The 12,984-nt window shown below is 54.9% G+C and overlaps 1 protein-coding gene across 3 annotated transcripts; it reads right to left on the bottom strand.

The window, feature by feature from the left end:
* Positions 1 to 928: 928 nt before the first annotated feature.
* Rps6ka4 (ribosomal protein S6 kinase A4) lies at positions 929 to 12,148 on the bottom strand. Of its 3 annotated transcripts, none has more exons than XM_021222529.2 (17): positions 12,020 to 12,148; positions 11,862 to 11,933; positions 10,977 to 11,195; positions 10,768 to 10,883; positions 9,608 to 9,715; positions 9,322 to 9,402; positions 9,146 to 9,249; positions 8,893 to 9,043; positions 6,640 to 6,804; positions 3,959 to 4,087; positions 3,655 to 3,788; positions 3,472 to 3,565; positions 2,969 to 3,142; positions 2,686 to 2,880; positions 2,297 to 2,456; positions 2,013 to 2,176; positions 929 to 1,847 (listed from the first exon to the last, which is right to left on the bottom strand). In XM_021222529.2, exons 1-17 carry the CDS (start codon positions 12,072 to 12,074, stop codon positions 1,647 to 1,649), a joined length of 2,322 nt encoding a protein of 773 aa, XP_021078188.1. In that variant the 5' UTR covers positions 12,075 to 12,148; the 3' UTR covers positions 929 to 1,646. The 3 variants fall into 3 exon arrangements, with proteins under 3 accessions (XP_021078188.1, XP_029398267.1, XP_029398266.1); XM_029542407.1 differs by having other exon boundaries at positions 933 to 1,847; positions 11,908 to 11,933; XM_029542406.1 differs by lacking the exon at positions 11,862 to 11,933 and having other exon boundaries at positions 933 to 1,847; positions 12,020 to 12,143.
* Positions 12,149 to 12,984: the final 836 nt, after the last annotated feature.

Here is a 12,984-nt window from a genome sequence, read left to right on the forward strand (position 1 = left end):
CTCAGAACCCATGTAAACGTGGGATGGCCACGGTGGCCCAGAAGGCTAAGTAGGGGTCTCTGGAGTGAGCTGGCTGGCTAAACCAGCCCACTCTGCAATACCTGGATTCAGTGAGGAAGACGGAGGGTAACTGAGGAAGACTCCCAACATCCCTTGGATTTCTGCACAAATGCACATGTACACCTGAACATATGTGCACCCATGTTAATGTAAACAGGCATACACATGCAAATGAACCAAATGATGGGGCTGGGGAACTAAGTGGGTCTGCACAGTGCCTGCAGTAGGACATGAGTTGGAATCACAAAACCCACAGAAAAAGCCAGGCATGGCATGGGAGCCTGCCCAGTAGGTCAGCTGAGGTTCAGTGAGAGGCACAGTCTCAAAAAATAAAGGTGGAAGCTCACCAAGGTGGTACACACCTTTAATGTCAGCATTTGGGAAATGGAGGCAGATATATCTCTGTGAGTTTGAGGCCAACCTGATCTACATCCTGAGTTCTAGGACAGCCAATGAACGCTGTGTAGAGACCCTGTCTAAAAATTAATTAGCTGGGGGGGGGGGCACACTTGCATTTAGTCCCAGCACTTGGGAGACAGATACGAGTAGATCTCTGGATCTGTGAGTTCAAGGCCAGGCTGCTCTACAGAGCAAGTTCTAGGACAGCCAGGCCTACACAGAGAAAACCCTGTTTTGGTATTAATTAATTAATTAAAGATGGAGAGCAATGGAGGAAAGATGAGCCATGAGGACCTCAGAGCTACACACACACACACATACACACGCACACGCATACCTGCATACACAGGTGCACACCAACATACAGCTAAGTGAGAGGCTGTCTTCTTGACACCCTCTCAAAGGTCTACCTGTCCCTCCAACTCTGGTTCCAGACACCCTCTCCATGAACACAAACCACAGATGCACATGCAGCACTGGGTGGAGTTTTATTTTAAAGTCAAAGGCACAGCCTAGAGGGGCTGAGGCAGTGACTGCGGATGCCCAGAACCCAAAGGCTCCACCTGCAGCCAGAAGCAGCTGTGCCGGAGGAATGGGTGAGTGAGAAAGAGGCTCCCTGTGGCCTTCTTCCTTAGCCCCACTAGGGGAGAAGCCGGTGACAAAAGTGATGTATCTCAGAAATGCTCTAGAGGTCCCCCAGGGTCTCTCTCTCTCATTCCCAACACAGGTCTTTGGTGGACATCATTGCACACGGTCCATAAAGTGACATTGATGGGTGTCCCCTCCTAGGGGCAAAGTCCCAGGGAAGCACAGTATACGGGCTCCTGATTTCTTCTCCATGGCAACTGGGTACTTAGGAACAGGATAGGATGCTCTTTCTTAGCAGAGTTGCCCCTGGAAAGGACCTTCTCTCTTCCTGATGGGGCAGCATTGGGAGTGGGTGAGGGAGCCCCAAGCCCCACTTTGCTCACAACAGTTGCTTCTCTGTGTCCCCAATTCTTACCTAGTAAGACACTTTTTTAAAAAAAATCTCTGCTTATAAAAATACTTCTGCTCTGTCTGGAAGTGTGTATGGAGGGGAGGGCAATTCCTAGGGATCAGAGTGGGAGCCGCTGGCAAAAGTCTGGTGGCAGCACCAGGCTCCCAGATCGGAGCTCCTAAAGGTAAGGGGGTCACAGTGGCGGGAGCTAGGAAGGGGACAAGGGGCCGTTGGCTCGGCGAGTTGTCCCCTTGGTGGCAGAGGCTGGTAGGCGACCAGAGGAGGCAGGCACTGGGGAGCCGCGACGGGAGGCTGCCGCGCTCCGGAGCTTCTGCTTGCGCCTCTTGGCCAGAGGCGCATTCTCTACACTCTTCAGAAAGAAGCCCTCGCGCTTGCCTCGGTTGAACGCCTGGGAAAGGAGAGAATGAATGTCCCCACCCGTCCTGATTTGGGTTTGCTAATCCTCGCATCCTACAGTGCCTAGATCCACAAGCCCCAGGCCTCCAGCCCCCAGAGGTCAGGATCCCTTAACGCATCAAAGGCGAATTCCGCCTACCAGTGGCCTGCCTCTTACCATGAAAGTGGCATTGACCCCGGAACGCACTGCTGGCCCAGAGGACTCCAGCACATCCGGCGTGCGGAGCGGGGGCGAGGAGCGCGCGCTGCCGTCCTGAAGCCACGAGCTGCTACGCAGCCCCTCCAGCTTCAGCCGCTTGGCGGGGTCCACTGTCAGTAGCCCTGGTGGTAAGGCAGGGGCATGCTGGAAAGGAGACTCACTCTGCTCCTGCACCTGCCCCTGATCCGGGGATCTCATGACCTTCCCTCCCTAACCATGCCCCAAGTCCTCCAGTTCCACACCTCGGACCAGCTCCTTGGCTTCCTCCGAAACACCTTGCCAGGCTTCCCCGTCCAGGGAGAAGCGCCCTTCTCGGATCTTGCACATGATCTCAGCTGCCTGACTCTGTCCGCCCTGGCCGGAGGCCCCTTGGAAGGGAACCTGGCCAGACAGCATCATGTACTAGGAGGAGATAAAGGAGTGAGACCGGTCCAGGCTGCAAGAGGGCAGGGCTGCATCCTCACTCGCTCACAGCTCCATCACCCTCTCCACTACAGGGACTCAAAAGTGATGAACCCTCAATCCCAGATTAGCAGAGACCCATTGCATCCTGGCCTCAAAGTCATGCTACCCCCACTAACAGACCTGGTCTCCTGTCTCGGGCTAACCCCAGCTACTCCGAGAACCTTACCAGAATGACACCCAGGCTCCATAGATCGCAGGACTCATCGTAGCCCTGCTGTGCCAGCAGCTCGGGCGCAGCGTACTGCAGTGTGAAACAAGGAGTCTGCATGGGCCCCGCCGGGCTCTGGGGCCGCAGTCGCGCGAACCCGAAGTCGATGATCTTCACCGGGGCCCCGGGACTGTCGTCCGCGTACAAGATGTTCTACCGGAGGGGAGCGGGCGACAGTCAGGGGCAGGGCCCAGCACAGGTACCAGGCAGTCCTGCTCCACCGCCTGGGTCCCGCACCCACCTCGGGTTTCAGGTCGCGGTGCACCACGCCCGCCTCCTCGTGCATGAAGCTCACGGCCGAAACCAGGCTCCGGAGGATCTGGCTGGCCTCGGACTCGCTGAAGAGCCGCTTCTTGCGGATGTGTTCCAGTAGCTCCCCGCCTCGCAGCAACTCCAGGACCAGGTAAGTGTGTAACTGCCGGATGCAAGGCAGGATGCCACCACCTGCCCGCCCGGGTATCGCGGGAGCCCCATATTCCGGGACTCCCCACCCCCACCCCACACCCCACCCCATCCCACCCACAGCTTTTCAGGACCCCATGCTTTATTCAAGTTTAACCACACCCATTCCATAAGCTCCGCCCCCTTCCTGAGCATCCTCCTCACATTCCTTTCCGGCTCCATACTCAGCAGTGTCCCTCAGTCCTCAGGCCCTATACCCCTCAGATCCCACTTCTGGGGTCTCTCTCTTCTCTACCACCCCCCCCCACTCCACACAGGCTGTCCCTAACAAGCGTTGGTCACCTGGTCATGAAGCACCTCATGCAGGTTCACCACGTTGGGGTGTGACTGGCACAGGCGAAGGGCAGCCACCTCTCGCTGAGTATTGTCCTCCAGCCTGGGGACAAGACGGGAGGGGTTACAGTGGCCTACTGGGCCCTTATCCCTAGCCCTCTCTAGAGGGCTCTGCCCACAGCTGTCTCCCACCTGCGGCTGAGGATCTTGACAGCAAACTCCTGGCCGCTCTGGCGCTGCCGACATCTCCGACACACAGAGAAGCTGCCCTGCCCCAGCGCTGGCTCCCGAAGGTCCAGCTCGTACTGCTGGAAGAAAGGCGAGTCCTGGAGATAAAGGGTGCCCATTAGATTCTTACGCTGGATATGAGTGGTCCTGTCATGGCCAACGGCCTGCCTACATCCAAATCATACCACCAGCAACCGGTGGAACCGGGCCAGAGTCCCCCAAACCCAGAGGACAAAGCCAATAGCACCTCCACCCCCGGCCAGCCCACCTGCATCATGGCACTCCTGGCAACTGCTGCCTTGCCAGGCCTGTATCCGGCACCGGGTGCCTGCAGTACATCAGCCATCACTGCATTGTTGTGGTCAAAGAGGATGGACGGAGCCACGAAGGAGTATCCCTGCAAAGATGAGTGTGGGGGTGGGTGCCCGCGGGCGGGGGTGGCTAAGTTCATCCACAGAGGGGCAGTGAGGGGCACTCTTACATCTGGGTGCGCACAGCCTGTGTGGACACATCTTATCCCACTGTGTTTATGATCACTTGGGGTCATGCCTACCCTGCTAGTGACACACACACTTCTCTTATCACCGTGACCGGCTTTTCTACCCACAACGTACCTAGCACAGACTAGTGGCCCAGGACTGTGCACAGGGGCTGCACCTGTTGTCATACACACTTAGCTTAAGATAATTCATCTGCTAAGGGGGAAAAAAAAACCAACTCTCTATCCTTTCAAACCAGACCCTGGCCTCCTCAGTGAGGGGAAGAAGTACCAAGGAAAGGCAGAGAGAACCGAAAGGCAGTCTTTGCTTTTCATCCAGACCCATGTCCTAGCAATGTCAGAGTCCTGTTGTTACTGTTTTGTTCTAGTTGTTGTTGTTTGGGTTTGTTAATTTGTACTGTGGCAGAGTCTTACTGTGTAGACCAGGCTGGTCTGAATTCACGGAGATCCCACTGGCTGTGCCTCCTGAGTGCTGAGATTAAAGGCCGGTGTCACCACTCCTCAGTCTTCGCTTTGTTTTGAGACAGGTCATGTTATGTAACCTTAACTGGCGGCCTGGTACTCACTATGTAGCCCAAGCTGACCTCAAACTCACATCTGTCCTCCTGCCTCAGTCTCCCAGTGCTGGGATTACAGGTGTCCATTACCATGCCACACGATTGGTTTCTTTAAACCAGACTCCATGTGGGTAGTGCTTTGTCCTGTTAAGGTCACTGGTTCATTCCCAGTGCCCAGACCCAGTTATAGGTGCTCAACAGTCTCACTCTGCACCTCAGCCCTCAGGATGACCAGTGTAATACCATCATAACTGGCTGGATCCATCATATTCAATATTGTTCTATTTTTATTTAATATGTTTAAACTATGTTCTACAGGCTGGACCTGAGCCCTAGGCCTGAAAGACACAGGGATTAATCCCATTCCTTAGGGACTTCCAGACCAGTCATGTCAAATTGCTCAGCAGTGGGTACATAGGCTCAAGGGCAGTGCACAGGAAAGGAAATCCCAGAGAACCAGGTGGTTTGAACCTATGTAGAGCTTGACAGTTGACTGCTCTGGAGCAGGCAAAATAGAGGTGTGCCCGGGAGCCTCTAGAACGTGCAGTGGTGCTGTGTGGAACATCAGGTAGAATGGTAAGCAGCTGATACAGGATCACATCACCCCAGGCCCTGGATGCCCAGCTAAGGCAAGCTTTGCCACTCTGCCCGGGGTTTCTATGCAAGTATGCTGGGCTATGGTACAACCATAGCATCTTGCCCACTTAGCAATTTTGAAAATTATTAATAATTTTTGAGACTGAGTCTCATATATCCCAGGCTGGCCTCAAAACTCCGTATGTGGCTAAGGGTGACCCTGAACTCCTGATCCTCTTGCCTCTGCTTCCTAAGTATTGGGATTATAGGTGCAGCTTATGAAGTGCTGGGACTAAACCCAAGCTTCGCATACGCAGAGCAAGCTCTCTGCCAACTGACCTACATCACCTGCCCTTAATCATTTAAAGCAATATTTTTCAGTTTATTTATTCTATATGTGTGGGTGTCTTGCCCGCATGCATGCCCATTCACCACAAATGCAAGGCCACCGAGGCCAAAAAAGGACGTCAGATCCCCTACAACTAGAGTCACAGATGGTTGTGGGTGCTGGGAGTTGAACTCCTGTCACCTGCAAGAGCAGCCAGTGCTCTTAACTGTTGAGCAATCTCTCTAGACCCTAAAGTAATATTTTTAGATAACACGGAAATGGTGGAATGGAAAGGAAATGAAAGTCCGGGCCTGGAGACACTGACCTGGACTTCAGCTACTTGGAAGACTAAGCAGTAAGGTAGCAAGTTCAAGGCCAGCCTAGGCAACTCATCAAGACCATGTCTCAAAATAGAAAAGGAGGTAGTGGCATGGCTCAGTGGCAGAGCCAAGCATGAGGTAGTGACATGGCTCAGTGGCAGAGCCAAGCACAAGCAAGGCCCTCCTACGCTTCATCCCTAGTATAGAAAGGGGAACAGGGCCTGGAGAGATGGCTCAGCAGTTAAGAGCTCTGCTCTTCCAGAGGACCTGGGTTTGATTCCCAGCACCAACATGGTACCTCACAACTGTTTGCAATGCAGTCCCAAGGGATCTGACACCCTCTTCTGACCTCCTTGCACACCAGGCATACTCGTGGTGTGTAAACATACAAGAAGACAAAATTCCTATGTGCATAATGAGTAAGTAAATCATACATGAATAAGAGTTTGAAAGGGGTAAGCAGATGTTAGTATGAAATACAAAGCCATCAAAAACAGCTATGGTGACTTCTGTAACTGACAGCATCAGGCACCCCTGGGAAGTGGAACAGTCTGGGGAGATGTGTCCTCAGAGTAACCTAGGGTCTGTGCAGTGACCTTGCCAGCAGGACTGAAGCAGGCAACAGCGTCCTGCGTCTACACCACCTGGGGTGTGTGGGTTCCCACTCACCTGAAAGATCCGAGGGTCCCCGGGTGGAGGGCTGCCTGCAGGGGAGTAGACGGGCTCCAGCCGGGTGAATTCCTCTGCAAAATTCCCCACATCCAGCTCTGAGCGGATCTGGGGCCGGAATGGGGCTGGGATCTTTCTGGCAGCCAGAGCCACCCAATCCAGACCCTGGGGAGGGAGGTCAAGGGTAAGAAGTGAGAGAACAAGGTGGTCCACTCTTGTTCCTCTGTGGTATGGAACAGAACCTTTCAGGCTGTGCCTAACCTTTATAATGGCACAGCCCTGGTGTGCGTTACTCCATTTTGGATCTAACTGCTGAGAAAGAATGAACGTTACATCTCCTTTTTACAAGTAAACAACTGCCATCTGCCAGCACAGCCAGAGGCACAAGCTAATAAATATTTGTATCTAATAAATAAGGATTCCTGGAAATGTAGCAAGCCCCGAGCGGAGGGTGAAGCTCAGGCAGTAGTGTGCCTCCCTAGATGTGCACAGAATCCTGGTCTGATCCTCATGAGCATGCCTATAATCCTAAAACTGGGGAGGTGGAGGCAGGAGAGTCAGAAACACATAGGGAGTTTGAGACCCTGGTGGGATGTCAGAAAAATCAGACACTGAGCTTATCACATCTAAAGGAAGTCCCTCCCCTGGGACTGTGAAAAGAAGGATCCCAAGACCAAACTGTGGCTGCCCTGCTAACTAGTCATTGGGTCACAGGTGACAACCTCCTCCAGGAAAATTGCCACAGCAGAGGACTCTCGCCCAAGTGCCCCCATAGCTTCTTCTTCAGTGACATTCAGCCCGCTTCAGACTGGGCCCAAAAACAGCCTGTTGCCTGGCCCTGCATCTGCTCAGTGTCTTCAGGACAACCTCAGCAGGGAAACCTCTTTAACCCTTTCTTAGCCATTCTGCAACCTATGTATAATTACCATGTGGCACTTGGACCAGTGACTGGAGAATTGATACTCCTAATGACAAGGAGACTAAAAGCACAGGTGAGACCACGCCCTGGATGGGGATACTCACCCCCAAGCCTCACAGCCTGAGCTTGCTCCCTGGAACACACACAGTGGGAGGAGAAAACCGATTCCACAAGTTGTCCTTCCCTCTGGGAATGAGCACCTGCTCTTTTACATGTTTAAGCTAATGTGACAGGACTAAGCGCCTGCCAGCATCCACTTCCCTGTCTCTTTAGCATCATAATCCCAATACAACCAAGATGCACCATCTTACAGACACTTCCTTGTAGCTGGTTGTGCCCAATAGCTTGCATGGAAATACTGTCAGGTGGGGCCTAGAAAAGCACCTCGAATGAAAGATGAGAAACTTGCAAACCCTGCCCTTCCTCCTCCCGCTTCCGTCCTGGAAAGCAGCCTACATAGTCATCCCTTTGGAGTCACAAAGCAACCCTAAAAACGAATGCCATATCTAAATATGAAGAACAGAAAGAGAAAGAGAGAGAAAGAGAGAGAGAGAGAGAGAGAGAGAGAGAGAGAGAGAGAGAGAGAATGAGCTTGGATTCTCAAAGACAACCTGGTCTGGATTTCTTCTCCTCACCACCACCCCATTGTATGTGCACATATATATGTGCATGTGTGTTTGTGTGTGTGTGATGTCAGGTAAGTGTGTGTGTGAAGTAGCCTCCAAAGATCTTTGTCCAAAGAAAGGGCAGAAGGGAGAGGACACCAGTGTCAAGTGTCAAGCCTTGGGACGTCTGCAGGATGATTGACAGGCGAGCACTCTCCCAACAGGCTGAGATGGGGGTTGTTCCAGAAATTCCCTGAAGGAAGTGGACCCTGGTCAGCTCCATTCTGGGTTCTAGTCTTGCCCGTGCCTCTACCTGGGGCCATGCTGGCCCAGGAGAGGAAGTCTCTGGTCTGAGAGCAACCCTGGAGGCCCTCCAAGGCTAGGATCCCAGAATGGAGGCAGGAGGGACCTGTGCCTGGCCACAGGGGATACCCACAAATGGATGGGTGCTCTTGCTGCCATGTCAGATAGACACCAAATCTGATGACTCTATATAAACAGAAGAAGACAGCCACTAGGAAAACCCATGCAGTGAGGTCAAATGTGAAGGCTCCGTGCCAGTTCACGCATTCCCAGGGAGCTGCCCAGGGAGTGCCCTGAGGACAGTGGAGTCTGCACATTCTGCCCTTTGACCTCTTATTGTGTGTAACATCAGAAAAGATGGACTACTATGCTGCAGCCCAGCCTTCAGAGGCGAAGGATCTATGAGGTCATACGTTAAAGCCTCACCTGGAAGAAGGGGTGACTCTTGACTTCCTGCGCACCCTGGGGACCTGCGCCCAACCTCTTCTTAGGGTCTTTGCACAGTAGCCGCTGTAGCAGGTCCTGTGCCACAGGCCCAATCCGGAGGGGGAAGGGAGGGGAGCACTTCAAGATCCGTCTGGGAGGATGGGTGGGGTGTCAGGGGCAGCAAGCCCCCTCCCAGCCCAGCCCAGGCAGGCCGTAGAGCCCTCAGCTACCCTCCATGACCTATCCAACTCACCGGGACACCTCAGCCTGAGTGTTCCTCTCTCCCTCCAGTGTGAAGGGTGAGGCCCCTGTCAGCAGCTCGAAGAGCAGGATGCCCAGGCTCCACCAGTCCACAGCCTACGGGGCAGGGCCAGAGTGAAGGCCTTGTGCACTAGCCCCACCCCTGCCACCTTCACCCTGACAACCCACCTTGCCGTGTCCAGCCTTGCTTCGGATGATTTCGGGAGCCATGTACTCGATGGTGCCACAGAAGGAGAAGGTCCGCTCTTTCTGAGAAGCCAAGAGGACCCATTTGTATACCTCAGTTTCACCCCTACCCCAAGGGCCCTAAAGGCTTAGAGAAGAACTTGCTCAAATTAGAAGATGCTGGGAAAACAGTGGGAACCTTGGTACCTGACCACTCTGCAGCCCCCTCCCAGGGGGCTGATGCGGAGGGAGCAGGTCAAAGGCCTGGCTGGGAGCTCCACCCACTCACCTCCTCAGTCAGGAACTCCTTGCTCAGCCCAAAGTCTGTGAGGACGATGTGACCTTCTGAGTCGAGTAAGACATTCTCCAGCTTCAGGTCCCGGTAGATGATACCCAGCTGTCAGGAGCAGATGGGACGTTGAGTGCTGCCCTGAGAGACACCCTACACAGCCAGTCCCTGTAGGTCCCCACGTGGGATAAAGAGATGTCCTGAAGATCTTTTGCCTGCAGGGTGATCTCCAAGGCAGGATGAAGCTGGACAGAGCTAGTTCTTAGGTAAGAAAAGCCACTGGATCCAGGCATGTAAGCTCATGCCATCCTCCTAGTACCCAGGAAGCTAAGGCAGCCAGCCAAGGCTAGTCAGCGATTACCAGGAGAGCTGGGTTACAGAGCAAGACCCTCAAAACAAAACAACAAAGAAGAAAAGGAAGAGATAAAAGAGAAAAATGTAAGGGCCGAGGCTGGGTGGGACTGGTTAGGAGAGCGCCTAGCATGAGGTCCTGGGCTGGGTCCCCAGCACCCCATGAAACCAGGCGTGATCGACAAGCCTGAACTCTCAGAGACAAGGGCTTCAGGATCCAAAGTTCAAGGTCATTCTTGACTACACAGGGATCTGAAGGCCAGCTTGGGCTACATGAGATGACTACAGGAAAAGAGTTAAACAGGGGACCGTCAAGAGGACTCAGCAGAGAGAGAGCTGACAATCTGAGATTGATCTCAGAACCCATGCAAAGGTGGAAGGAGATTGTTCATGTCACAGAATCTGACCCACATATGTGCTCTGGCACATATGCACATACACACATCACACATGCACAAAATAAAAACACATAAGAAGAGACTCGAGAAGGGCCACCAAGGTACCCTGCATCGAGAAGTCCTGTGCATAGGCCCCAAGGCCCCAAGAGTGTGAACAAAAAGCCCCATTTCAGAGGCCTTGGGGACTGAGGTCTGAGGTCACCACTTAAGGAAGTCCGACGAGGGTTAGCCTAGGTTCCTGTTGGAGGAAAGCCCCTTCCAGAAGGATCTGGAGCAGAAGACCCTTCCAGGTAGTGCTGTCTCAAGCAGTTCTTTCAAGGTCCCCGCCCAGGCCACCCCTGAAACAGGAAGCCCCTCATTAGGTGCAGGGCAGTCCCCGGAGAGCAGCCAAAAGCCAGGGCCATCTCTTACCTTGTGCAGGTGTTCCAGGGCCAGCACAATCTCTCCCCCATACACTCGCACCTCAGCCTCCTTGAAGTACTGGCGCTGGTAGAGGTGAGTGAACATCTCGCCACCGCTCACATAGTCTGGGGGTGCAGGAGAAGTTGAGGTGTTCCCCTACAAGGTAGCCTAACCTAACTCCCGCCCCCCTCCAAAGCTGAGATATGACAGGCCCTCACCCAGGATGAGGTGCAGCTTGGCATCCGTCTGGAAGGCATAGTGCAGTGTGACCAGGAAGGGTGCTTGGCGCACCAGCTCCAGCACCGAGCGTTCGGTGCGGGTATGCTCCTGTGTCTTGGCGCGCTGCACCAACGCCGCCTTGCGTAGCACCTTCATGGCATAGAGCTTGCCCGCGTCGTGCCCACCCGCCTTCCGCACCAGGAACACCTTCCCGTAGGCTGTGGGGAGCAGCAAGCAAGCAAGCGGTTGGAAGGTGGGCTGTGAGTGCGAGGGCGGTGCAGACTGGTGGGAAGAGGGGTGCAAAAGGCTGACAGCGCCTTCTAAGGAGAAGGTGAGCCCTCCCTGGAGGGTGCTCGGTTAAGCCTGAAAAGCAATGTGCAGTGCAAACTAGCCTGGGGAGCTTGCAACTCCAGAAGGCCTGCGGGGCGGGGAAGGGGCGGGGCACGTGCAAACCTGGGATGATCAAGAGAGCTGAGAAAAGATGAGAACGCTGGCACTGGAGGCAAAGGCGCGCTCCCAGACAGCGGAGGGATGTGCAAACCCGGACTGGGGGATTTGCAAAATACAAGAGTGGGACTCTCAAGGGAAGATGGGGGGGGGGAGAGAAGCTGTGCAAAGCTCTGGGGAGGGAGTCAAAACCCCAAAGAGGCTAGGAAATCGCGGCAGGGGGCATGCACGCACCGGACTTTGCAGAGAAGAGTCCTGTCAACGTGGACGCCCTGCAAGTAGGCACGGAACCCTGGTACGGTAGGGCGGGGCGGGCAAGGGGAGCTATGCCGGGAAAGGGTGGGGGGACCTCCCCAGCAACCAGGCCCAGGCCCAGGTCCAGGCGAGTGGGCGGGCAGAAGGCCCAAAGCACCATGCCAGTGAACGCGGTTTCTCACCTCCCGTGCCCAGCACCTTGAGCAACGCGAAGTTCTCCACGCTCACCTTCTCCTCATGCCCGGTGAGGTTGGCTGCGGGCACAGGGGGCGAGTGAGCCCAGTGGGTCGCTGACTTTTGCCAGCCGTCCGGGGCAGCCGCCTCGGGATCCCACACCCACCTTCGGTGATCTGCAGCTCCACGGCGCAGCCCTCGTCCTCATCCTCGTCTCCCATGGCGGGCAGGTCGCTGGGGCCCGCGCGGCTGGGGCTCCGGGCGGCGCCGGTTACATGGCGGCTCCGGCCGGGGCGGGTGCTTCCTGGTGCCGCCTCCGGGGCCGAGCGGGCGCCAGCACCGCCTCCCGGCTCCCCGCCCGCCCCGTGCGGCCTGAGTCAGGCGGCTGGAACGTGACAGAGCGGGGCTGCGGGTGGGAAGCCTCAGACGGTGGCAGGGTCTCCCGGCCCCGGGACCAGTGAGAGCCGTGCAGGGCCTTTGGGTGACATGTGGCTGCAGCTGGAGTAAGCCTCCTAGCCAGGTGTCTGTCCAGCAGGATATGGAGGACACTAGAGGTCTGTGTCCCAGGATTTGAGGAGGGCTGCCCACCCAGGCTGTTGGAGCCCTCCCTCCCACGTGGCAGTCTTGCCTCTTCTGCTCCTCTTAGCCATCTGACACAAATCACAGCCCACCTCCTTCTTTAGGACCACTCGTTACACTCGTTAAGCTTAGCAAATACAGTGGAGATCTTTATATTCCCTGGACACAGGAGCCCTAGGCTCTTGATGCTGGGCCGGCAATGGGCATCTTGAGAGGACACTTAAGAAGCAGGAAGCCACTTTACATGGGTAAAGTTCCTTTTGCCCCAAAGGAGACCATCTGAGTTGGATGTCTGGTTCCCTCCCACATGGTAAAAAGAAAGAACCGACCTCCACAAGCTGCCCTTAGATCTAAATGCCTGCACCTACATACAATGCAAACGTATGGCATAATATAAATGTAATTTCAAAAAGAATTAAAGAGGGAGCCTGCAGGGCTGATTGCTCAAGGACCCCACTCCACCTTTCCCAGGGAGCCCCACCCTCCCTCGGGCAGCCTCGGGTGCCCTGACTCACATCCTGCCACCCAACCTAATTGTCCCTGTATTCCTTT

The sequence above is a fragment of the Mus pahari genome, chromosome 1 (assembly GCF_900095145.1).
Source record: "Mus pahari chromosome 1, PAHARI_EIJ_v1.1, whole genome shotgun sequence".
Lineage (NCBI taxonomy): Eukaryota > Metazoa > Chordata > Mammalia > Rodentia > Muridae > Mus > Mus pahari.